The sequence below is a fragment of the Sphaerodactylus townsendi genome, linkage group LG06 (genome assembly GCF_021028975.2).
Source record: "Sphaerodactylus townsendi isolate TG3544 linkage group LG06, MPM_Stown_v2.3, whole genome shotgun sequence".
In the NCBI taxonomy this organism is placed as follows: Eukaryota; Metazoa; Chordata; class Lepidosauria; order Squamata; family Sphaerodactylidae; genus Sphaerodactylus; species Sphaerodactylus townsendi.
In genome coordinates, this window is record NC_059430.1 from 29,262,614 (window position 1) to 29,288,682 (window position 26,069).

Consider the following 26,069-nt stretch of genomic DNA (forward strand, 5'->3'; position numbering starts at 1 on the left):
TGCAAATGAGAACTGACTGGGATGGTGGAATCCGAGCCGCGCTAAAGTTTCGCATTTCTGCATTCGCTGTCACTGTTGCCCCCCTCAGAGTAAAAAATTGGCGTTAAGAGGAGTCAGGAAATCCCGCCTCTGGGCGTTGTGTCTTTGTTAAATGTACAGACAGAAACTCAGTCCGGCCAATATAGTTCCACAACCGGCAAGGAAAAAACTAGATCTAATAGAGAGGTTTTTCCAACACACAGTGGCCACGTGCCCTTGATGGGAGCTGGTAGGAAACTAGTAGAACTATTAGTATTACAACTATTGTCAGCAGTACAGTAATCCACAGAAGGTGCTTTTCCACAATCCAGCTTGCCACCTATGAAGACTACCGGATATTCTTTATTTTCACCCTTTTCATATAATGACTTAAGGACAGGAGACATGGCAGTTCCCTTTGAAAGCTATCTATCTTTCTGGCCACACTGCCACCCACACTCAGAAAATAAGGGGGGTGAGTGGGAAACGAGCCCTGGTAGAAGTTTATAACATTATGCAGCGTGCCAAGAAAGTCTTTAGAGCTTTTTCTGATTGGTCCATAAAGTTAGAATTCTGGGGCACTTATTGTAGTTAAGGAGTTGTAGATACAAGACAAACAGTAACCTATAATGGGCACATGGAGTCCACTGGCACAAGATGTAATAATGGGCAGTCAAAAGTCTTTAAAGTGGGATTAGATAAAACCATGGAAGATGATGTCGGGAGCTATTAGCTGTCATGGCTAAATAAACTTCATGCTTAGATAAAATATTTTAGAAGGCTAGTTGGAGAAGGGGCTGCATTCTCTGTTCTGTAGGTCGCCCCTGTAGGGATAGGATCCTCAACCCATTTAATTAATTATGGACAGGTTACTGCTGCTACTGTTTTTATTGTACAGTATTTATTGTTTTAATTAAGATTATTCGATTGTTTTCTAGCTGTAATGTATTGTTTGGTTGACTTGTAAACCACCCTGAGCCCTTTGGGAGTCGGGCAGTCTACTAAGTCGAATAAATAATAATAAGTCACCATGTCACAACATCCTAGGCCCCTGGCTGGGGCTCGATAGTGACGCAGACCAACACTGACAATGATATCTGGCTGCCATGTATTTTGTATAACAACAACAACTGGTGCAGCGCTGCTCTTTTTTATTTTTATTTTTGCGAACTTGAAAAATACAGCCTCTAAAAGACTTTCAGGAAAAAAATTGGCAGGGGATGATGGGAACTGTAGTCCATAACATCTGGAGGGTTGCGAGTTTGACACCTGTGCACTATTCTATGTGCACTTTCTCAAAAAAAATTTTTTTGCTTATGAGCAAAGATGCATGCATGATCACATAACTCGTTTTCCAAGTTTAAATTTCAGTTCAAGAAGCTCAGTTCATAGTTTAATACATTTGTATTCAGAAGTGCACCATACAGCAGTGCTGACAATCTTCCTCTCATTGCCTATGGCGTAGTGGTTATGAGCAGGTGGATTCTAATCTGGAGAACCAGGTTTGATTCCCCACTCCTCCACCTGAGTGGCAGAGGCTTATCTGGTGAACCAGATGTGTTTCCGTACTCCTACATTCCTGCTGGACTAGCTTGGGCTAGTCACAGTTCTTCAGAACTCTCTCAGCCCCACCTGCCGCATAAGGTGTCTGTTGTGGGGAGAGGAAGGGAAAGGAGCTTGTAAGACACCTTGAGTCTCCTTACAGGACAGAAAGGTGGGGTATAAATCCAAACTGTTCTTCTTCTACTACTGGGGTGTAGATGAGAGAGGTGAGGCAGTCGGTCATTTTCTCAGTGGGGCAAGGAACAATATAAATCAAGATATGTACCTAGGGAGATGGTGAGCTCCCCCTCTCTGGCAGTCTTCAAACAGTGGCTGGATGTCATGGATGCTCTAGGGCAGGCTAATCTGGCATTGAGAAGGGCAGGGCTAGGTAGCCTATATGGCTTCTGCCAACTCTATGGTTCTATGAACCAACAGCACCAACCTAACTCCAGTCAGACCCTCCCTTGTATGGGCTTTTCAAAAAGTTCCCCACACACGTTTTTGGATAAACGAGATAATAAAATACTTTATTTGCGCAGGTGTAACTTCCTTTTTAAAAAGGGAAAATAGCCCCAATGACTAAAAACCTTATGCTGTCCAGCAGCTGGAAATAAAACCATGTTCAGTAATGTTCAAGGGGCGCTTACATATTTCTGGAGGCTTAAAACATTCTAAAGACACTACTCAGAAAATAAAATCTTGACAGACAAGGTTAGTTCACGGAGCAGTCAGGGATGTTTATGCCACAATACAGAAGTTATTCTGCAGGGCTTCATGTTTACTTTATTTTATTATGAACAGTTACATAATGTAATCCTCAGGAAATTGAGAAGGTCTAAAAGAATTTGTGTCCCTCCATGATGTTCACACACTAATACATATGTACTCACAGATGGCAAGACCCAGGCAAGTGGACTGGATCTATTAATACCTCATTAATACTCAGGCAAGTAGACAAGCCCTATTAGTATTTCATTCACTACTGCATCAGGAATAAAACAGATCTTCAACCCCAAGGTTCCCTACTATTTCCCCAACATTAGCATTAATATGAAAGAGGAAGAAAAATTACAAATGGATACAACTTTTTCCAAAAGAGGCTACGCTTTCCTCATCATCGAACTACTTCACTTGCTTCAGGTAGATCTCGTTCATTGGAATTTCCATTTTAAGTACATTATGGTCTAGTTTATTCTATTTGGCTCTTTGAGTACATCTTAAAGACTAGCTCAGTAGCCTAGCCTCATTGTCTCCCTCGTATCTTCTCTTTCTCAACTTCAAGAAAGACAAGCCACCTACAGACCAATACATATTCCCTTTATCCATAACTGGTAATTCCCAAGGTGGAGTATTAAATGCACAGCTCCTTAAAACAGGCTACGCAGAAAGCTAGAGAAAGAAAATGACCTCTTTTTCAGAACCCAGGGCAGCAGATACCTTCTGGTTACCTAGAAGACATTTCCAGGAGACCAGGCTGATGAAACATAATGGACAGTTGATAGTGTCTTACTAATTAGATCAGTAATGAAGCTTGCCTGTCATGGCTGTGGTTACAATTCACTGTATCATATGATCCTTTCATAGGAATATGCTTCAGCAGCTTGGGGGGGGGGGGAGAAAATAACACTGAACAGTTTGTTCTTCAGTAGCCCCCACAAGTATAGCTGAATGACCGGGCGTTTTTCCCTCCCACCAGTCGTTTCTTGCTGCTCTGGTGTTTCGAACTGGCTCCAGAGGTTCCAGCCCTGTCACGCTCCAAAGACAGATCCTTTTTGAAGGTCTGAGCAAGGCGGATGGCTTTCAGCTCCCTGGGAAAATAAAAGAAGTGCACAGAACACATAATTGCTGCTTCAACTTCACAAGGAGGCAAAGCCTTTCCCTAAAGTCAACTGAAAATGCACACTGAGAAATGGAGGTATGTTGAGGTCAGCAGGGAATGTGGGAGGGTTGCTCTATGCTTGCCAGAGAGGTCAAGGGATCAGCATGCTTCTCTTTTCAGAACAGCCCCTTGCTAGCAAACACACATGAAGCCCCAGGCTTCCAAACTCATGCATGCGGTAGCCACAGACCTGCCTCAGGAAGATGGTAAGTGGTACAATATTAACGCGTGGAAGCAAGTAAGCAGATCATCTGTTCCCCAGCTCACAATCTTCTGTGAGTTTGCAGGAGAGGTGATGTTGCTCTCCAGGCAACAACTGCTAGGTCCAGAAAAGTGACTCTTTTGGCAAGGTTAATGTGAGTTTGGATCCCTTGTTTTAAAACTGCATGCCCCTCACATTCACAGGTCTGCTAAATTCAGCTGGGTCTGCTAAGGTGGAGAGCATAGCATGCAAGAGCCCTAGGACAGTGGTGGTGAACCTATAGCACTCCAGATGTTCATGGACTACAATTCCCATCAACCCCTGCCAGCATGGCCAATTGATCATACTGGCAGGGGCTGATGGGAATTGTAGTCCATGATCATCTGGAGTGCCATAGGTTCGCCATCACTGCCCTAGGAGAACTTCAGTGGCTCCTCCCTTTGTTGAACAGCTGTTATTAGATGGCTGTGAAGATAAGAATTCTGGGATGGGGAAAAGACAAGGTTTGAGAGTTCAGACATAAGCCAAGCAACTGCACCTTCTACAACTGGCCTCCAGCAAAAGGGACTTCTCTCTCCTGTTCCCAGGCCTAATTAACACCTCTTCCAAGACAACTACCGCCTTCATCCTCTGCCACCAGAAGATAGACCTTACCTTTCTAGCATGGCTGTTTTGGACTTCTCCACATTCAGCTGCTTCTGAAGTTGGGCAGCTTTGTCAAGAGAAGGCCGTAGGACAGGGTGTTTGGTTAATGCAGTCGCTGAGGGCCTGATGACTGGATCGGGATGAATCATAAGCTAGAATCGGGGGAGAGGTTGACAAAACAGAAAGTAGACTCCCAGTTAATGAATGAAGAGCCAGAGTAGTGTAGTGGTTAAGAGAAGGTGGACGCTAATCAAAAGAACCAAGTTAAATTCTCCACTCCTCCACATGAAGCCTGCTAGGTGACCTAGTTACAGTTCTCTCAGAAGTCTCTCAGCCATCCCTACTCAGAAGGTGTCTGTTGTGGGGAAAAGGAAGGGAAAGGAGTTTATAAGCTGCTTTGAGACTCCTTACAGGAGAGAAACGGGATGGGGGGAGCAGAACTCCAAACTCATCTTCTTTATTTATACCCCACCTTCCACCAGTGAATAGGGCTCTGGGCAGCTTACATCAGAGTTCATAATATATAGTGATATAAATATACATAATTAGTTCATAGAACCATGCAGTTGGAAGGGGCCAAACAGGCCATCTAGTCCAATTACATTGAAAACATAGATTACTATAAAACTCCACTATAATACACAGTTCTTAAAGCTTGTCATGCATTCCAAAATCCTGTCTGGAGGATGGTTTAAACTGGCAGCCACGCAGTCACGAGACCAGGAAGTGCTGAGATGCCTTGTCCCTCTCACCCTCCCAAAGGTGATCCAAAGCACTCACCTTGAGCAGCTCAGTAAAGCCACGGGAAAGCTGTTGTGGGATAAGTGGCAAGATGCCTTTCCGGATGTGGTGCCACAGGGTATCATTGAGTGGCAGTGGATCACAGCCTGCTGCTAGAGCAATTGTCAATGCCAGGGCAAATATATCCGCCTTAGGCAGATGGCAGTATTGCTACAGTGAGAGCAGAAAAGAAAACCAGATGTCTTCAGATACAGTCAAAGTGTTAATCTATCAAACCAGGTTACATTTGATTCAGAAATCTTCCTCCTGCAACCGGGGCTTATTTTAGAACTGCGACAAGTCTTGAGTGCATTTAATCTTTGTAGCATTTTTTTAAAAAGCCGGATTTTGATATGCAGATCTGCACATTTTGAACACCTCTTCTAGTGGCTCATAACCTTTAATCCATTACTGCTCACTGAGTACATGACATCAGATGTCCCCCAAGCCACAAGTGAAAGCCTCATGCTTACTAGAAAGGATTTTTGTTCGTTTGTTTTGTTTCCCATTTGTAATGTACCATTTTAAGGGCCTCGGTGTGAAATTCAGCAACTGGATTTTTAACTTCAGGGCATAGTGAGAGCAGGTATAAATGTACAAAAATAAATTATGCTGGCAAGTGGCATCGATTTAACATCTACTGATGTCCCCTCATATACATGCCCAACTAAGCATGCAGTTATACCTCTTGCAAGACTTCGTTGGCCAAGAAGCGGCTATCCCCCTCTTCCACCTGAGGATTGGTCACCGATGTCACATGTCCTAGGTCCCCTAAGAATGAGAAAAATGTGAATGTACAAATGACTCCGTGACATTCAAAAAGCTTCATATCTTCAAGAAGCTCCACATAGAAAACCCTGTATCTCAGCTGTGGCACTTTCAAAGTTGGATTTCACCACTGCAAGAGTCCTCCCCTCAATGAACCAACAGCAGGCTGAAGCTTTCATTGGAAGAATGGGTTATCATTTAAAGAGCCCTCCCCCTGCAAAACTATAACATCCAGAGTTTCAAAAAGTCACTTTCCAAGAGTCTGCTCACCATGAGTTACCCAGGGACATGACTACTTTTTGCTCACTATTGGAACGGCAAGAAGAGTAGCCGAGTGATTTTTTTTCCATATGTCAAAGCAAGAATGGTGCACAACAAGATGATCCAACGCCCTAAGCCTCACATGAGGACCAGAAGGGAATAGCATGAGGACCTGCAGAGGCATATCTAGGGAAAATGTAGCCCTGCGCAAAATATGAACACCCCCCCGCCCCCCGTATGGGCGACTGCCCTACCCCACCACAACCAAACAACATTTTTTGCACCAGGTCATCTCAAAGGAGAAGGGTGTGGGGGGCGATTTTTCGTCCCCCCATATGACTAAATGGCCGCAGCCTGGGTACATTTGACCCCATATGTCCCCCGGGGCGGTACGCCACTGCACATCTGTGCTGACTCATTCTGTTCCGTTCACGTGGGTCACTTGTGCTGAAGGCTTGCAATGGACTATTGAACCATGTTGCGTTCAGTGTTGTCCTGGCCTCCTACGAGACCACAGCCCAGTCTCCATCCACACGCAAAAGCAAGATTCTACACCTTCCGCAAATGGAAGAATTGCATGGGGTAAAAGACTCCCAGCATCCTAGGGATTTTGAATGCAGCAATTCATGCTGAGCTGAGTTTTAGCACCACTCCCCACAAAAATATAATTGTGTAGTCATCCTTGACAGATGGATCTGCCACCTTCCTCAGGTGAATACCGCTGAATTCCTTAGCTGAATGGCATGTTGAGATTTCCCTCACTCTTATGAAGAAGAAGAAGAGTTTGGATTTATATCCCCCCTTCTCTCCTGCAGGTAACTCAAAGGGGCTTACAATCTCCTTGCCCTTCCCCCCTCACAACAAACACCCTGTGAGGTAGGTGGGGCTGAGAGAGCTCTGAGAAGCTGTGACTAGCCCAAGGTCACCCAGCTGGCATGTGTGGGAGTGTACAGGCTAATCTGAATTCCCCAGATAAGCCTCCACAGCTCAGGCGGCAGAGCTGGGAATCAAACCCGGTTCCTCCAGATTAGACCATCTGTTTGGTGGGTGCCATGCGCAGAGATGCCTGCTTGGAGTGTACCATTCCTGTATATGCAGATTTTTTTTGAGGTAGGGGTGAAGGAAGAAAAGATCACGGTATGCGCTTCAAGGGGCATTTTGAGAGAATACGCTCTTGAGAATTTTACACTAGGCCATTCAGAGGTATAGGAAACACCCAAGTAGACACACCAATTTTATACACCACGTTAGAAGAGGCAAATTCATCATCTTCACTGTCACTCTCTTCCTCACCAGCAGGTCCAACCAGCTTGTGACAAATAAAAATATTGCCTGGAATGAATGAGAAATAATTTTGCAGTCATCTATGTGGCACATGATAGCCAACACCAGCAATGCAGTTTTCACTCTACATGCATCAATATGTTATATGCTGATATTGGAAATACTATTCTATGCAGGAGAAGTTCTGCACACGTCCACTCTGTACCCGTGCTTCTGAAACTGGCTTTCAGATGGAACACAGGATGATTTTTATGGCACAAAACTCAGGCTACTTGCAGATGTGACAACGAACCGTGACTAAACTCCTTGTGACCATATCTGCATGCTCCCCACTGTTGGGATTTTGCAAGTGTCTGTCACAACTCAGTCATAAAAGTGTTAACTGTATGTAAACAAGTTGCTGAAGTCTATCCACTGCGGAAACACCTTAAATGAATAAAAAATGTGAGAGGCTGAAGGCAGCAAAGAATCTTTTGTATAAAATGTGAATAAGATATGTTTTGCGTTTTCACTTTGTTTTTACTGCATCATTTTCTAACTCTGTCGTCCAGTCTCATTGGTTACTGTATGCCTTAAATGGTTACTGCGGTTTTAAAACAAGGTTTAAACCAGTCTTTAGCCTCAACAAGAAAAACAAATGCAATTTTGAACGACATCTTCTAATGGGTCCTTCTGTTACAGTCAATAATTCTGCCGTTTAACAGAGTAGCTGTTAGAATGCAACACTGAGAAGAACCAGGTTTAAATCTTTATTCTGCTGTCAAGCCCAATAGGCATCCCCTCAACCCAGCCTCTTTGTGAGATCGCTGAGGAGAAAACAGTGTACAATACTGTGAGCTCTCCAGACAAGAACAGGACAATAATGAAGCAGAGACACATTCACAGTTCTGTTTCGTTGCAATTTGCCTTTCTCACACCAATACATCAATTCAGTGTGTGTCTGTCCAAGTACCCATGCATGGAGTACTACTGAATAGGATGAGCAGAGGGTGGGCACTAACGAGTATGCTTACTGGGTTTGATGTCCAAGTGAACCAGGCCTGAGGCATGAATATATTTCAGCCCCGTGGAAACCTGCAGCAGGATCTCCTTCAACTCTGGTTCTTTGAGGTAGTCTGCAGTCTTTGCCTTTTCCAAAAGCACGTCCTGAAGGCTCCCACCTAAAAAAAAGAGCACAAAGGAAAAAGTGTCCAGCCCTTTCCTTTCTCCCTCACTCATTAGATGGTCCTCCTTAATAGCCACTATATACAATGCTAAGAGCTCTCTGAAAGAGCTCCCCAAATGAGAACCCTCTGAAGGAGACGCTCCCTCTTAAACCGGCAGGCCAGCCCCCATTTAAATCAGGTGGGCCCCGTGTCATTTCCCCCCAAACATAAAATGCTTAAATCTGCACTACAACAAAGCAATCCTAAAAAGAGTTACTTTAGTCTAAACCCAACCATTCCAAAAAGACTTAAGACTAGAGTAACTTGGCTTAGGATTGCACTGTAAGTCTGCTAAAGAAGTCTGGGATATCTACTGGAAGGAAGAAGCCCTAAAGTGGTCCAGATTGCTGGCTACTCAAAGTACATTTAAATGATAGAAGCATTCTGTGAAAATTTTCCATGTGGAAGTCACCTATGTAGGGAAGTGTGAGCTGCCACCTGTGGTGAAAGTAATTTTATTTAAAACACTAACACTCTGCTTTCCCAGAACTATTTATGTTCTAAATCACTTGAACATCAATGCGATCCAACAGCAAGCAGAAATACAAAGTCTCAGAGTCAGCAAATTAAAGCAAAATCAAACTTTTGAATTCGAACCAAGGGACGGAGAAGGTAGTCTTGACCTGGTGTCTGTATTGTAGCAGTGTAGGAGCTAGGCCAGGGGTCTGCAACCTGCGGCTCTCCAGATGTTCATGGACTACAAATCCCATTAGCCCCTGCCAGCATGGTCAATTGGCCATGCTGGCAGGGGCTGATGGGAATTGTAGTCCATGGACATCTGGAGAGCCGCAGGTTGCAAACCCCTGAGCTAGGCAAACAGCTCTGTGGAAGATGATCCAGAGATATGACACCACTAAAAGGTGGCTCCATTTCTGGTCAACATCCACATCACATTCAAAGTTTAGGAAAGCTAAAAAAAAAGGACCTCCAATGACAAGCAGATTGATTTGCAAAACCAGTGTGAAGACATCAAAAATTCCTGCCTATGTGTAACAAGTGCACAGAGATACGCTGCAGTATCTTGCCTAACAATGCAGTCCTATTGAGAGAGCTGAATTTTCTTGAAGAGCTGACGCATTTGCCCCCTTCTCCAGCAGAGGGGGCAAAGGCACCAGTGGCTGGCCACCCAATCTGGGCCACTGCAGAACTGTGCTGGTGTTCCAATCAGATGCTGGCGAGGGGAGGGGCAGATATTCCTGGGGATGGAGTTGACATCAGTCGGCTTCCACCCTGGGTTTGTGGGCAGTTGCACCGCAACCACTGGGCCTTGGACTTACACAATACTTTTGGGTGGTTCAAGTCCATTAAGCCCTAAGGAGGGCTTTTCAGTGGCAGGGGGTGGGCGGTTGGGGTTTTCCTCTAACGGTACCACCAGAAATCCTTCTAGAGGCGGTGGGGTGGTGCTGCAGCAGAGCCATCCCTGGCTGCCTCAAGCTGAGGATTGGGTTGTAAGTATCATGTGAGAGTCTGTGGAGCTGGCCTGAAATATGGCTATTCAGACGCAGTCAGGACCTCAACTTCATGCCTACTTTTAGTTCCTATTAACAACCACAGCTCAGAGATTAGAAGAGCGGTAAACAATGGAATGGATTATAAACCTAGTCTTTAGGAATTACATGCTCCTCATTGGCAACAAATGCACACAAGGAAATCAAAAATGTTGCACAGATTTAAGCTTCAGTTCCTGAGCAGTGAAGCTCTTTGGGACCAACTTCTTCTCACCATTGCAGTGTTCATTCTGAATGATCATGTGATCATCTTCTGCCCAGGCAGAATAGTAGCGCACCACGTGGGGATGATGACCAAGCACCGCATGGGCATAGACTTCCCGCAAAGCCATTTGCCTGGAGAGTGACAGAAGGAAGAAGCCCATTGTGATAATTATGCCATTACGGTACCTGCCATTTTGGTCCTACATCCCCAAGCAGGAGGGGATACAAAGCTCATACAAACCTGGATCTCTAGCCTCTCCATCAGAACAATAATCTAGATACCTTGAGACCCAAGAGGAAGGGGAATTCACTTATTTAATTCAAACCATTTATTAGTCACCTTTCTTCCTTATGGTGCTCAAAACGGCTTACAGCAAAGACAAAACACACAAAATAATACATTAAAAACATACAAATTAAAATTCAAGAGTACATCTCAGGACAGCTAACAAACTTAACCAAATGCAGTCATAAATAGAATAATCTTCAACTGCCTCCTAATGACCAAAAGTGAGGGGCTTTTGGAGGTTGTCCCATAGTCCTGGGGCTGCCACTGAAAAGGCCCTTTCTCATGTGTCCACCAAATGAGCATCTTTAATGGGTGGGATGGTCAGGAGGGCCTCTCTCTGTGATCTTAATTCCTGGGCAGGAATATATGGGAGAAGATGTTGCATTGCAACAACACCAAACTTCCTTGTTTTCTTTTCACATATATTTCACCAACCTCAATACTGGCGGTTAAAATACGAGACTAAGTGATCCGAGACCCAAGTTCAAATCGCATTCTGGCATGAATCTTGATGGGTAACACCAGAGAACCATTCACACACTGTTGTGAGCTCCTTGGGGAAACATTAAGATAAAAAAATATTCTAGATGGATGGATGGATAGATAACATATTAGGGTCACACTATAAGCAAAGAGAAACAGTGGGAACAACTCTCCTGCATCGCAATTACACATCTGCATGGGTCTGGAAAGACCTCGTGTTTACTCCTGGTCTCTAGAACACATTCTTAAATAGCTACCACTTCCACCAACAAAGTATCTTTTTTGTCACATAAAGGCGCAATTTCTTTACCAGCTGCTCACTCACTCGTCTGAGGATCCGGCAAGAGGTCTCTTTGAGCGCTTGATTGCATAGACGCATCCATCCAACCTCTTGATGCACTTGTACACAGAGCCAAACTCTCCCACGCCGATTCTTTCCAACTCCAGGAACTCCTTCTTGTAGCGGGAAACCATGTTGTTGTCACGCAAGAGAAACCTCTAGGGAGCAGATGAGGAAACCGTCACAAAAATTGGAGGACAGAGTATGGAGATTTTGGGGGTGGGGCATGAGGAAGATGTGATTTGGGGAGGGAAGAGGCCTCAGTGGATGCCACAGAGTCCCTACCCCACCCCCACTTCTCAAGTAGCCTTTTCTGCCAGGAAACTGTTCTATCTCACCTGGAGATTGGTAGTAATTCTGGAAGATCTGCAGCCCCACCTGAAGCTAGCAACTCTAGCAACTAGCCAGAGCAGCAGAGTCAGTTTATGTCCCTTTACATACAGAACTACACTGTATTCCACCATTTAGGAAGGAATGCAGTATCCTTCAGCCTGCAGTCAGTTGTACTTACAGGCATTTTCAGAGTCTGGTCAGATGAAAAGATGGAAAATTTGTTCCAGAGAGCATTTGGCAGAAAGTAAACTGTGGGTATTGGTTTTTTACTGGTTTTAATTGTGTACTGATTTTAACTTGTTGCAGAATAGTGATGCTTTTCGTTTTGGCTGTTTTGCTGCCTGCCACAAGTCTGAAGAGACAAGGTAAGCCAAAGATATTTTCAATAAACCATAATGGCCTGCCCAATAAGTCTGTTGTATTTCTTTATTTACTTCATGTATATCTCACCTTTCTAGCCAGTAGAGGACCAAAAACAGCTGCTGCATTCTAATTGTGTATTTAAAGCCCCTGAACTGAAGGGGCTACATATTTCTAGGAAACTACTGGAAAAGTGAGAGGCCGCACTTGGCACTACATGAAATTTCTGCAGATTTCCCCTACCTTCAGTGTACTTACCTTGGCCGGCGCCCCCTGCTCCACTTGGCTCCCTGTCTGGCTGGGATCCTCCCTAACAACAACACATGCAATCAGCTAAAATCACATCTTAGCACAGTCCCCAGACTTGAATTTCACCATTTAAATTTTTAAACACCAACTTCAGGAAGCGCTCGAGCCTTATGAAGTATTTATACAGATGCTTGTACATCCAAGAGGATGTAGAACACAAGAAAATTCATTTGCAGACCACAGAAACTGCTGCCCTGAGTTTAGAAAGCCATATTCTAGTTTAGAGTCATTTCCCCACCCCCTTCAATTAAACCACAGTTCCTTCAAGCCGGAAAGCAATAATGCAGCATTTTAACACATGAAATCTAAGACTCCTAAATTGACTTGGAAGAGGTCACTCACTAACTCAAACAGATGTATGTCACTGAAAAGAATAAATGCAACCACTAGAAAATAGCTCATATTTGCTCTTCAGCATAGATGTTGCTGCTTCTTCTTTTTTTTGGTTAAAGGGAACTATTTAACAGGTTTCCTTACCTGGATAGCCCAAGCTAGTCCAATCTTGTCAGATCTGAGCAGGGTTGGCTCTAGTTCAGGGGTAGGGAACCTGCGGCTCTCCAGATGTTCAGGAACTACAATTCCCATCAGCCTCTGTCAGCATGGCCAATTGGCCATGCTGGTAGGGGCTGATGGGAATTGTAGTTCCTGAACATCTGGAGAGCCGCAGGTTCCCTACTCCTGCTCTAGTTAGTACCTGGATGGGAGACTTCCAGGACTGATAAGGTATAGCGCAGAAGTCTGCAACTTGAGGCTCTCCAGATGTTCATGGACTACTATTGGCCATGCTGGCAGGGGCTGATGGGATTTGTAGTCCATGAACATCTGGAGAGCCACAGGTTGCAGACCCCAGGTATAGCGGTTAGTGTCAAACTAGGACCTGGGATGATCGGGTTTGAATCCCTCACTCAACTATGGAAGTCTGCCAGGTGACCTCGGGCCTGTCATATACTCTCAGTTTAACCTACCTTTGCAGGGTTGTTGTGAAGATAAACTGGAGGAAGGGGGAACGATGCAAAAATGACTTTAAAGTTGTCGATCAGGGAGCAAAGAAGGATATAAATAAAAAGAAGCAAGCAAATAAGAAAGGGTTTCTGCACAAAGGAAGGCACTAGCAAGCTACATCTGTTCCTCTTTTCAAAATCCTATCGAATGCCATAGGTCAGCTGTGACTTCACAGAAAAAAATGACATAGCTGGTGGGACTATTGTGAAATTTCAGGGTTTGCCAGAAGACAAATGTTCAAAATGCCACTGGATTATGAAACAGTAAGCCTATTGTCTTAACAGAATCCTGCAGCAGGAATAATTTTTAAAAAATGATTTTAACGAACACTCACAGCTCGCCTCTCGCTTTTCTCTTGCTGTTGGGATGGAAAACCATTTGCCGATATGATTCTGGTGTAAATGGGTTAATGTTTACCACAGGGGCTGGGGCAGGCTCCTGCAGCTCAGCGCAACAAGTGAACCTCAAGTTTCTCATCCCTTTGGAGGGGAACTTCCCCACAGGTGAAGGGAAAGCAGTCTTGGTGAGGAGACTCTAGATTGAAAACAAACAGAGAGTCATGAGAGAAGTTCGCAGATCACCTGCACGCAAATTTCAAAGACCTAAATGAGAGTAATAATGTTCATCACTGCCAAGTTTGCTGTGGGAATACTTTACAGACCACATTAAACTCACTTTTAGCAACACTCCAAATGCATAATACATTATGAGGGCAATGACCTTGTTTTACTGGATCAGACCAAGGCTCATACAACCCACTATCATGTCCCTGCGCAATCAGCCACAGACTGTCCCCAGATGACAATAGCCTGTTTGTAAATGGATGGTCTCATTTAAGTATTAAAGCTGAACAACCATTGGTAAGAATTAACCTTCAGATGTTTCTCTAATCCTTTCTGAGAACTGTCATCACTACAGCATGGCGACAAACACTATATGTTAATGATACTCAGTGGTGGGATTCAGCCGGTTTGCACCACTTCCGCAGAACCGGTTGTTAAAATGGTGCTTGTAAACAACCAGCTATTACATTATTTGAATCCCACCACTGATGATACTTAGATTAATCTTGCCTATCCTCAACCTGCTATTTCCAGTCAATCTCATGTTGATCAGCAGGGTCTTTAAGATAGCACTACCTGATGCTATGGCCTGTAAGATCACACTGCTAGCCGTTTTGTTCAGCATGGTTGAATGTGCCTGAATTCTCCACTCAATGAGAATTTTTGATATGAAACACTGCAGGGTTAGTTTCTTTCAGGATACGGTGAGAATGGCTTACAATGCGTTTGTACAATTTATTTTATTTTAAAACAAGCATGCAGGCAGGCAGAGCCTAGTGCAAACTGACACTCCCATCAGACAGCAAATCTGTTAACACTGCATTAGATTCCCAGGGAAAGCTCCCACACCCCAAGCTAATTTGTACCTCCAAAACTGGAATTCAGTTTTTTAAAAATCAAAACGTCATACTTGCCCCAGAAAATTTATTAATCCCTCCCTGCCCGCCAGAAGCTGGGGGAGGGGGGGAGGGGTTGATAAATGTTCTGAGAAAGAGAGAGAGAGAGAGAGAGAGATACAAATAAGTAAAATAAAAGCAATAAATAAATAAAAGCAGGGCATCAAATCCCAAAGCCTGAATGCCTGTTTCATGCCAATGCAAGATAGAAATTTCTGTTCACCAGGAAAAAAAATATCAGATTGTTGAAATGCAATCATAGCTTTAGATTTGGTTAGATTTTGGTGTTCTAACAGGACCCATACCAATGTTACTACCAAGCCACAAATTCAACAGAAGTTCTCATTTTCCCTTATATAAAATGCTATTTTGTGCCCCAGTTTGGAGTTCTCTTCCTCTGCTGAAATGAAGCATATGCAGCTGGAATGACCATATATTATTCCACGATTATGCCTAACTCCACTGCCTTCTGAAATCAGACAAAGGAATCAGATTGCAAATCTCTTGGGGGCAGAGATAACATTTCCTTTTCTTTGTAAAGCACCATGCCCATTTATAGTGTAGCAGCACTAACAGTCAGTCACTGGGTTTGACTTTTTATCAGGAAGACATGTTATCAAAAGTGATTGGAGATGGAGATAGAACGTTCCTCCATTCTGCCATAACAATAATGCCCACTAAAATTGATGAGCAGCAGATTCAGGACAGACAACAGGAAGAACTGGTTCACTGACTGAGGAATTAACCTGGGGAATTCACTACTATTGCCTGCATGATTAATGGAGCTTCCGCATTCGGAAGCAGTAAGCATCTTAATATCAGTGCTGGGAAACAGCAACTGCAGGAGACCTTTGGTCTCTGTGTGCTCAATAAATCATCCTGAGGTTGGCCACTATGCAAGGGACTTTGCTAGATTACATGATGCCCTGGTTCAATCCAAACCGTCCCATGCTTTTAATTTAAATAATAAAAACTCTCTTTTTAGTAATGTTGCCATCACGATGTGATATATTTGGCAGCAGAGCAAGACACAAAGTGATACATGCTAACAGAATCGTCAGACACTCGTCTTCACAAGCAGAAAGATGAAGGGAATTTCTAAATTGCTCCATTCCAAGTCTTAAGAGAACAAGCCACTATTACTGAATCACTCAAGACTGTGTCTTTATAGCCTGCAGAGACTCTGCATCCAAGTGCAGGACTAAGAAGTGACAGAGGCTTCTTTGAAGTGAAGATGTTTCTACAATACTGAGTCCTTTTTGAGGATAAAAATATATCAGACTCTATGCTTGCTAAAGGTGAAGTATATTCTCTTGCTCCATTTGAGTCAAAGGGAGGTCTGTTCAGGAATGCGAGAAAAGTCATAACTGAACATTACTTGTACCTAACGGAGGATCATCCCTTGAGCAGGGATATACAATCATAGCGACAACACTACAAGCCAGTGCCTTTGGAAGAGGTCTGAAGAGTTCCACCAACTTCAGTAGCTCAGGATATTCAAGCATTAGGATACATGGACACATCTGTGTCAGGAACATAAGGAACATCTTTCCCTTCTTCAACAAGCATGGAGCGGTGGACACACCCAAAATTAAGAGCCAAACCTTTCAAGACACATCTGAGTCCCTCTTGCAGCCTGCTGTGGCAGCCATTTGCACATTTTTCAAAATCACATTTTTCAAAATTAACCAACAAGTTCACTACTTCGGAGGTCTCTCCAGACATGAGGGCCTAGATCAAGTCAGATGCAGCAAATTAGAATGACAGCAGAAGTGGGAGAAGTTGTGCATTAGAAGTCACAGCTATTACTTAAAAGCAATGCATAACACCTGATTTTGTGTGCGCATAAGGGTTATTACCTTACCTTTGGGGTATGTGGCGTATCACAGAGCTGTAACTTTTGCCAAGTGACGTAATGCAATGGAGTTCCAGGACAGTCTTCTGAAAGGACAGCATTCTTTCTCAGAGATCCCTTGCATTCCCTTACAGGACTCAGCCATGACTTTGGGCGAGTCAGTGAGAACTCATTTAGTGGTCTCTGTGGGGTAACTGGGACAGGACAGTTAATTCTCCAGCTTTGAGAATCCCAGTTCTTCTGAGGGGTCACATATCCCAGAACTTCCTCTCGCATGCTGTTGTCTCCTTCCAACTCATTGTCTTCTCCGCAGCTGGAAAAATCTAGTCTCTGAACAAACCTATTGCTGTTGTCCCAATCATCCATTGCTACACAAAAGAGACAAAAAGATGCATATCTTAAAAACCACCTTTTGCAACAAACCCACCAGTCATCGTTACAGTGTTGGGCAATATCAGAGACCTAGCCAGCTATACTCAAGGGGTAGGGTGCATGTGTGTAGCACTGTTTGGCAGAATAGGCCTTCCCTCACCAGTTTATATGTAAAGAGATGTCCCCTTCCGCGCATGCAGAATAACACACTTTCAATCCACTTTCACAATTGTTTGCAAGTGGATTTTGCTATTCCGCACAGTAAAATCCAGCTGCAAAGTGCACTTAAAGTGGATTGAAAGTGCATTATTCTGCAAATGCAGAAGGGGCCGATGGCCAAACAGGATCTGACTCAGATTGCAGAAGTGGGCCATCCCTACCTGAAAGGGCTCCTCCTTACCCCCTTGTAAGTACTGCACTGTGCTAGGATTTTCAGTTAAAACCTGGAGTTCACCAGAAAGTACAACTCCTCTATAGCATTACATCCCCGCTGAACTCCTTCCCCTTCTCAGGAGTTACCCCCAAATCACCAAGATTTTCCCAAACCAGAGTTGGTAACCCTGCTATACACAACTATAGTAACAAAATGGTGATGGAAGAAAGAGAGTGGTTAAGCCAGGATTTCTCCTATTCTTAAAATAAGTTCCTTTTGTTTTGTTTATGATATGGAACATGACATGCTTCATACTAAAAGGCAGGGATTCTCTCCTGGGCCTCTTCCAGTGGTGGGATTCAAATAATTTACCAACCGGTTCCGGTGGTAGGATTCAAATAATTTAACAACTGGTTGTTTATAAGCATCATTTTAACAACCGGTTCTGCCGAAGTGGTGCGAACCTGCTGAATCCCACCACTGGCCCCTTCCGCACACGCAAAATAATGCATTTTCAAACCACTTTCACAACTGTTTGCAAGTGGATTTTGCTATTCCGCACAGCTTCAAAGAGCACTGAAAGCAGTTTGAAAGTGCATTATTCTGCAGGTGCGCAATGAGCCCTGCTCAACAATCTAATGCGAGGCAAAAGTGCTTTGATATTACTCTGGCTACATACCCGGATGTTATAGCCAACTTCCCAAAAATATGCCATCCAAGCCTATATCTCTTTCCAACCTCCCAGCAGTTGCTCAAGAGTAAGCAAAGATATCAAGGAAGCCGCTTTAACCATGCAAATTACTTTAGTTATCAAGAGCCAGACTTTCAGCATTCACATGACACACACAGAGATCTATTTGATGACAGAAACACCTCAGTATTAGGAGGAAAAAAAATGCCCTTTACATTAACTAATAAACATACACACGACCTGAATACAGGAAAAATAGAGCCCTGTTAAATTAACAGCTTTACTTGGAATGAAGCGCCATTGAACTTAGCAGCAATTACATCTGAGTAACGAACCAGATAGGAAACCTGTGCAGCCACATTTGTTAGGAACAATTATTCTCCCCACAGCTGCTTTCTCCCCACACAAAAGTTTAGTCAGTCAACAGATAACAAGAGTCTTTTCCCACAGTACATACATAAACTACAGAGAGAAAGATTCCACATAATAGTTCCTTGTACGCTACAATACCATACCCTAGGGGGGGGGGGGAAGCCCCTAAAATGGCTGCAGATGTGAAGGCATTCAGCCAGCTAGCAAGCCCTTTTTAACACAGCCCATTTTAACTGAGGGAAATCAAAACAGCCCTTGTTACACACTCCACCAAATCTATAACCACTGTACAATATCAAATTGCAATTTAAAAAACCACAGCTTTTTATCATCGGGTCATAATTATTCCTAACCATTTCCCCCTTCCTGCTTAAAATAGTGACTTGAGTTTGTGTTGCATGCTGGACCATAGTGTCTGTGATTGCTCCACGAACAGATTTCTGATCCATCCTGCAGAGACTTACTCATGCAAGTTACTTGCACCCAACAACACTCTTTTTTTGTCTGTTTGCTAATTTCTTCTCGCAAGATAGGTTGTCTCTCTCATCCCCCTTCAAACTGTTCACTGCTTACTCTTGAGACTGAGGGGACCAGACAGAAAATCCAGAAACAAACAAGGCAACTGGCAACTTTCCTGGTTATGCACCTTTGTCTCCTCATCTAACATAATCCTCATTGAAGTCATCCAATCACATGGCTGCTGTCGCAAATGCTGAGACCTTGTGCTTATGAAACAATTTCAAGATGATGGCTGAGATTGCCTCCTTTATACTGAAAGGCTCCTGAACATAACAAGGAGAAACTAACAGTGCAATCATATATAATGTGAGAAAATCCCCAGTCTGCCTTGGAAGCCTTCTGGGTGACCTTGGGCCAGTGGTACACTCACAGCTTAGCCTACCTCACAAGGTTGTTGTTGGGAGGATAAACTAGAGAGGAGAGAATTATATAAGCCGTTTTGGGTCCCCGCTGAGGAGAAAGGTGGGGCACAAAAGAAGTGAACAGAATTACACCCTTCTTAGCCACTTTAAGTCAATGGGCTTAGGACATATATTCTTATTTAGGACAGTGCTATAAATGCAGGTTTTTTTCCTGTGGATGTAGAAACTGTATCTGTTGAACTTCTGCCTGTCATCAAGCAACATTAAACTCAGAGGAGCCGTATTAGCCAAAAAAGTCTTGTATGTGTGTAAACTGCTGTCAAATTGCACTGACTTAATGGCAGCCCAGTAGGATTTTCAAGGCAATAGAGTAACAGAGGTGATTCACCTCTGCATACTAAGCATGATATTATTTGGTAGTCTCTCATCCAAATACTAACCAGGACCAATCCTGCTTCACACTGTTAAATCTGACAAGGTCAGACTACCCTGGGTCATCCAGCTTTATTTGGTGAAAAAAAATATTAATCTTGTAATTAATGGACCAATGATTGTTGCGGCATCCCAAAGCTAGTTGCTACAAAAGGAGTAATGTTTTCTCAGTCCTGATGCCTTTGTTTTGGCATTCCTACCCTAAAGAAGTCTGCTAGGCCCAGTCAGACATGTAGGCAGAGAGCTTTGCATTAACACCCCCACCCCACCTTGGCGAAAGCTAATACATCCGTCTCCCTGCTAATTCAGTGCTGATTTTCTTGTTTATATTAATAATCTCCATGTTTAATTGCTGCTAATTTCATTGTGTAGGATTTCCTTTGGTGAACAGTTTTCCTAGGAGTAAAAACCCCACTAAACAAAATGGTACTTTCAACTAGCACAGATACTTTAAAAGGGGGGAGGGGGGGACGTCTTTTTGCTAGTCCCAGAACGGCTGACGATTTGATTCTGTTGGCTGCAAAAAAGGGGTCCAAATTTTTTTGTATGTCACACAATATCTCTGCTATCAGGGTGAAGTGCCTATTAATTCATTTGCTTTAATTGCTTTAATTATATCCGTCTTCTACCCAACCCACTACATAGCTGAAGCATTGAAAACAGTTCATATTTTAATCCTCAGGTAATAGAATTTTAATAGAATTTTGCTTCTCTCTTTGGCTCAATGGGGCTTACTTATCCAGTACGAACGTGCCAGCAGCCTCCAAACCCACAGCTAGAGCTGGGTGTACACACAGCGGTTTGGATCTTGGGGCTCCATTGAACCCTGATACGGGTCCTACTCCCGAGTAAACATGCCCAGGGACTCCACCTCCTAAAGCCGCGCGCACATGAAACACGGCTGCAACGCACGGGCTGGAGAGCGCCTGGGATCGGGCCAGCACTGCAGGCCACGGATGCACGGCCCCTGGCCACGGAGCCACAGATCTCCAGCCGCCTAGTCTTCCCTCCTCGGCCGGGCAGCCAGGGGCGGAGAGGGGGCGTCTCCGTGGCCCGGCAAGCGCCGCCCCTCGCCGCCGCCGCAGCTGGCTGGGCCATGGTGGAGCAGGCAGACGACGCGCCGCTGCTCTTCTGGGCCGAGGGCCCCGCGGTCTCCGTGCCGGAGCCGGTCGAGCCCAGCGCCTGGAAAGGCTCGCCATGGGGCGGCAAGGGGGACCCGGCGGCAGCTGCTCTGGCCGGCGCCGACCCGGAGCAGGTGGAGGAGGACCAGATCTTGGCCGTGTTTGTGGTTACCTTCGACCCCCGCACCGGTAAGAGCCGCACCGGCGCCGTCTCGCTTCCCTGGGACTCCATGGAGGCGTCTCTGCCCCTTCTGTCCCAAGTGCACCCGCCGCTCTTAGGGAGCGACCTTTCCCCGTTCCGAATCGTTCCCTTTGCAGGAGCAAAACCCTTTTCTTTTCCCAGGGGCTGATAATGAGAAGAGCCGTGGTTGCTCTCCGGTAAACTAGGCGCGTGAAGGGTTCTCTGGCCATGTGCAGAATGCAATTCTTTCCTCATCCTTTAGTGGCTGCAGCCACCTCTCAGATCCGTGGAGAGAGGTTCCAGGAGGGACAGGGCGACAGCCTAGTTTCTACCTGCTTGATAGGTGGCCTGCAGCTGCCCCCTGATGTCCCAGGATTGCCCATGTGTAAACTTTAGTGGAGGACAAAGAAAGTCCTTTTCCCTTTCCGGGAGGGGGGGTCTCCTAAAAAAGGCTAGGGCAGATGCTGGTGTGTGAATTTATGCCATCTCCTCCTTTCAGAGGTGAGGAGAGTTTGTCAGATGCTGGTGTTCTTGGCTTGTATGGGCCAGGCCTCTGGGTACCATCCCAGAGAACTGATAGTCTTCATTTATTAGATTTCTAAACCATCCCGCCCCTGTAATGATACCAGCTGTAGTTTTTCTCTCTCCTTTCTGTAGTTTTTCTACTATGATCTTGAATATTATTCTAGTCTTCGTTCAACACTACTAGAACAGGATAAGAGGAGTATTTTGGTGCCTGTAACAGAAGATACAGACTAGGTAGCGGGATGGCTAACCGATGGCATTGTGTTGCAGGTGCGCCTTGCCTCTCGGGTGGGCACGCAGGCACAGAGTTCATCATGTGGGGGGCAGAAAATCACCACACACACACACACACATCTAGACTGGCCTGGGTCATTGAGCATGATGTGCGCGCACTGTGGTGAGCAGGGAGGACTCGGCTGGCGGGCCTGGTGCCTGTGCTCCAGGTGGCTGCTGCCCGAGGGGGGGCGCAAAGGAGGCAGATGCTGAGAGGCACAGAGTGTGCGCGCTGGGCGACTTGCTGGAGGCCAGAGCAGGCCGGCCCCTGCTTGAGCCGGTGGGGCGAGGAAGAGGAACCAACCGCTTTTTTTCAAACTAAAACCTCAGCATTCAAGTTAAATTGCCTGGCTGGCCTCATGTATAAAATGCTGGGTCTGCTGCACTCTCGCACTCGGTCTCAAAAAGGTTCGCCATCACTGGACTAGGTGCTGATCAATATAGGGTACAATTTAGTGGTACAGTTGCCTGGGCAGGCCCTTTGAAATGAATGAGAGAGGGCAGTGTTGTGGCCATTCCAAGGGGTATAAATGGACATATACTAATTTCTTGAATGGCCTTGTTCAGTCTGTGGCCCTTTAATGCCGCCTGTGTTGGTGGTCCCTTTACTTTATACTAAAGCTGTTGTGCCCTACTGGTATATATGGGAAGGAGTCCTTCAGCTTGGAACCAGAGTAGGCAACATTACTGGCCTAAATATCAAAAGGAGATCAACCTGTACTTATGAAGATACTGGTGGCCAGAAAACCATTGAGTATATGTATAAAGAGAGTTAATTTGGGGCAGAGACACTAAGGCTCATTCCGCACATGCAGAATAATGCACTTTCAAACTGCTTTCAGTGCTCTTTAAAGCTGTGCGGAATAGCAAAATCCACTTGCAAACAGTTGTGAAAGTGGTTTGAAAACGCATTATTTTGCTTGTGCAGAAGGGGCCTAAGAGTGAGCTGAGCTCCCATGGTCCAGCCAGCACTTCAAAGGGATGTCCTCAGTCCCTTAAGCCAGGAACAGGCCTTGTGCACTGAGCAAAATAGTGTGGGGTACCATAATTCAGCTTGCTGACATTGCCCTTCCCTGACTCATAATCTGGGAAACCTGGTTACTGCCTGTACCCTCCCAAGAAGTTCCCTGGAATTCCTAAGAATGTATTGTCGAAGGCTTTCACGGCCAGAATCGCTGGAGTGCTGTGTGGTTTCCGGGTTGTATGGCCTTGTTCTAGTAGCATTTTCTCCTCATGTTTCGTCTGCATCTGTAGCTGGCATCTTCAGAGGATCCTAAGAATGCTTCAACAACAGCAGGTTGGGTGGGCCAAAAGGGGAAGAGAAGTGTCAGTCTGCGGGCAGATGTAGCCCCTTGGGATTTTATTATTGTTAGGGGTTAGAACCTACCTTGGTAGCTACTGTGCTGCAAATCTGGGCTATAACTCTTCCTTAATTAAACAAGCCCTCCTCTTCTAAGCAAAGTTATGTGGGAAGAAACTTGGCTTCCCTCCTTCCACAGATACTGTAAGGAGTTGGGAGAGTCACGGCTCTCTGACTTAGCGTAACTGCAGTTCAAAAGGGAAGTGTGTTGTCTTGAGCAAGCCAGCGTTACTTCAGATGTGGTACCCAAAAAACCCCCACAGAGGTTCCTTCCAGGCCTTACTGCAATCTCACCAGGCCTGTAATGAGCTGTTGAGGCCCTAAGCCAGGTTCTCAGGAGAACGTGTTTCTCCACCTTCCCTAAATGATATCCTGTGATGTAATGAAAGGGTGAATGCTGCCAGTAAGAAAACACATGCATACCGTCTTACCACCACAACATCTAGGTGGTTTGACTTGATGAGGACCTTTCCCTACTTCCTTGTGCGATTTCCTTTATAATTTGTCCCCCCTGACCCCTGACCCCCCGAAAGCCAGTTTCATTAGTATGAGTGGCTTTCAACCAAATTGGGCTTCATCATGCCCTTTAAAACTGTTTTTGGTCAAAGATAGCCTGGTGACACTATTGAAAATGTACCTGAAATAATTTGCTCTATTCAAGTCCAGTAGTACCTTGGAGACCAAGATTTTTTGGGGTATAAGTTTTGAGAGTCAAAACTTCCTTCATGAAGAATAAGCTAACATAACCTGTCTTATGCACACTTTTGTAGAGATGTCCTGCCAGATTTAGTAGGATTTAGGGGTTCTCTGCTTTCATTGATTTCAGATTTGTATAGGATTGGTTGGGGTTTCACCTGCTAGCATTATGACTCTGCTTGCAACTACTTTTATTTCCTTCCTGGCCCTAATTTTGGATTCTCCTTATAATAACTGGTTGCTTCTCTGCTCAGAGGTACCGTGTTTCCCCGAAAATAAGACAGGGTCTTATATTAATTTTTGCTCCAAAAGATGCATTAGGACTTATTTTCATTTTCCCCCATGATTTTGCGCCCCCCGCGTGACCAGATCAGCTGCGCCGGAGAATCTGTAACTAGGGCTTATTTTTGGAGTAGGGCTTATATTTCAAGCATCCTCCAAAAATCCCGAAAAATCATGCATGGGGTAGGTCTTATTTTCGGGAAACAGGGTACCAAGGCAATATGGGTATTTGACTTAGCTGTGTTCATTTGTTTGGTTTCCCAGCCCTCTGAAACTTGATAAGGGTTTTGCTTCGATGGCATGTCCTGGATTCTTAAACATCTTGTAGATTCTTTAGCTGTTTTCACATGGTTCAAAGTCTGACTAAGTTGGTCACAAAACCTGTAATGAGCAGGTATGCAATGACTACTTGTTCCGCCTGGGAATGTTGCTTCATGTTTTTTCCTGTGTGATTGTGAGAGTGGTGTTTGGTTGGGGGTGGGGGTTCTTCCAAGAGGCGTAGGCAATTCTGAACTTTTTGTTCAGTGAAAAAGCAGTTAATAGAGGCTTGTCTTTCTTTTCTGTCACCATTATTCAAGTTCCATAAATTTTGACTTGGTTTGAAAGCCTCCCCAATGTGACTCCTCTACCAAGTCCTTTGCATGGATGTGTGTCAGCTGATAGAGATGACCATCTTCTGTCTGTCTGTCTGTCTGTCATCTAATATCCCGCCCTTTCCCTGCAGGGTTCAGGGCGGGTCACAACATAAAACTAGCAATCAATAAAACTTAAAAATACAACATTCCCATAAAATTGTTAAAAACAATCATTATACCATTCTTGGGGGTCCTACCATGGACCATCTTGGTTGTTTGTGTTAAAAAAAGACACCATGCTTTTTCTTCAGGGTGCATGATGGTGGGGGAGTGAGGGGAATTGTCTTTTTGAATGTCCCCCTATGTTAAAAAATTTTGCGAAATGAAACCAAACTTGTAGTATAGGTGAAGCACTGGGGTGGACCCTTTATCTCTCATGTGCTATCTTGGGGGGAGTATTCAGAGTGGAATTCCCACAGTTTGGAAGGGATCACTTCACATTACATTTGACCACCTTGGGATTGTACATATTGATTTTGGAGACTGTAAGGACATTCTGTTTTTAAAAATGGCTTTCAACTCACATGGTCGTGATTCTTACAAACTACTAGACACGTTCTGTACCTGTTTTTCCTTTTTATCCTGATTTTTCTCCCAGGAAGTTGGGGCTGAGTATGTCCACTCTCCACCTTCCTCCTCCCAGCAACTCTCTGAGGTAGAAGTGTAAAATTTCCAAAACAAAAGCTTGAAGCCTTGGGCTGGGGGAGCGTGTTTTGGGGAAGACAGAAATTTTGCAGGGAATATATGCAATATTTTTTCTTTCCGATCTAGACTAATTTTAATTCTTTAGCACCATAAAATCTGTTTTTGATATATGCTAAGATATTCAACATTTACTGTACTTAAGGAATTTAATATATATTTTAAAATTTCATAGTTTTCTACAAGCGAAATTGCAGATATGTTCAGTAGCTGAGACGGCAGCGAACTGTGGCATTCTATGCTACCTTAGCACATGTATCTGACACATTTTTGCCATCTTAGAGGTTAGAAAATAGAAGAGTTGAAATTAGAAAATTAGGTAGTTAAGTGGATCATTATCTAGCAAGAAACTGTCTTGTGTATAGAATTACCAATGTATTTGGATACCAAGTAAACTTTATAGCATTGAAAATGTTGAATTGATGAGACTGCAGCCCATAATTG

General features: G+C 44.5%; 2 protein-coding genes across 2 annotated transcripts in view; one reads left to right on the top strand and one right to left on the bottom strand.

The window, feature by feature from the left end:
- Positions 1–2,103: 2,103 nt before the first annotated feature.
- On the bottom strand, positions 2,104–20,669 carry WEE2 (WEE2 oocyte meiosis inhibiting kinase). Its single transcript, XM_048500987.1, has 12 exons — positions 20,586–20,669; positions 16,739–17,097; positions 13,750–13,949; positions 12,363–12,414; positions 11,397–11,569; positions 10,310–10,431; positions 8,396–8,542; positions 7,329–7,430; positions 5,755–5,840; positions 5,070–5,240; positions 4,299–4,441; positions 2,104–3,371 (listed from the first exon to the last, which is right to left on the bottom strand). The coding sequence occupies exons 2-12, from the start codon at positions 17,093–17,095 to the stop codon at positions 3,206–3,208; spliced, it is 1,719 nt and encodes a 572-aa protein (XP_048356944.1). The 5' UTR covers positions 17,096–17,097; positions 20,586–20,669; the 3' UTR covers positions 2,104–3,205.
- A 261-nt stretch (positions 20,670–20,930) lies between these two features.
- Positions 20,931–26,069, top strand: part of DENND11 (DENN domain containing 11) — a 30,540-nt gene continuing 25,401 nt past the window's right edge. Inside the window, exon 1 of the mRNA XM_048500708.1 lies at positions 20,931–21,160. Coding sequence (XP_048356665.1) covers positions 20,947–21,160 — 214 coding nt within the window. The 5' untranslated portion in view covers positions 20,931–20,946. The remainder of the gene's footprint in view (positions 21,161–26,069) is intronic.

Excerpts from the sequence above, each read along its gene's own strand:
- WEE2 (XM_048500987.1), bottom strand. The coding sequence starts at position 17,095 with ATGGATGATTGGGACAACAGCAATAGGTTTGTTCAGAGACTAGATTTT. Across the intron at positions 13,950-16,738 it reads ATACGCCACATACCCCAAAG|AGTCTCCTCACCAAGACTGC; the intron begins GTAAGGTAATAA and ends TTTTCAATCTAG. Across the intron at positions 11,570-12,362 it reads AGCAGGGGGCGCCGGCCAAG|AGGTTTCTCTTGCGTGACAA; the intron begins GTAAGTACACTG and ends TCTGCTCCCTAG.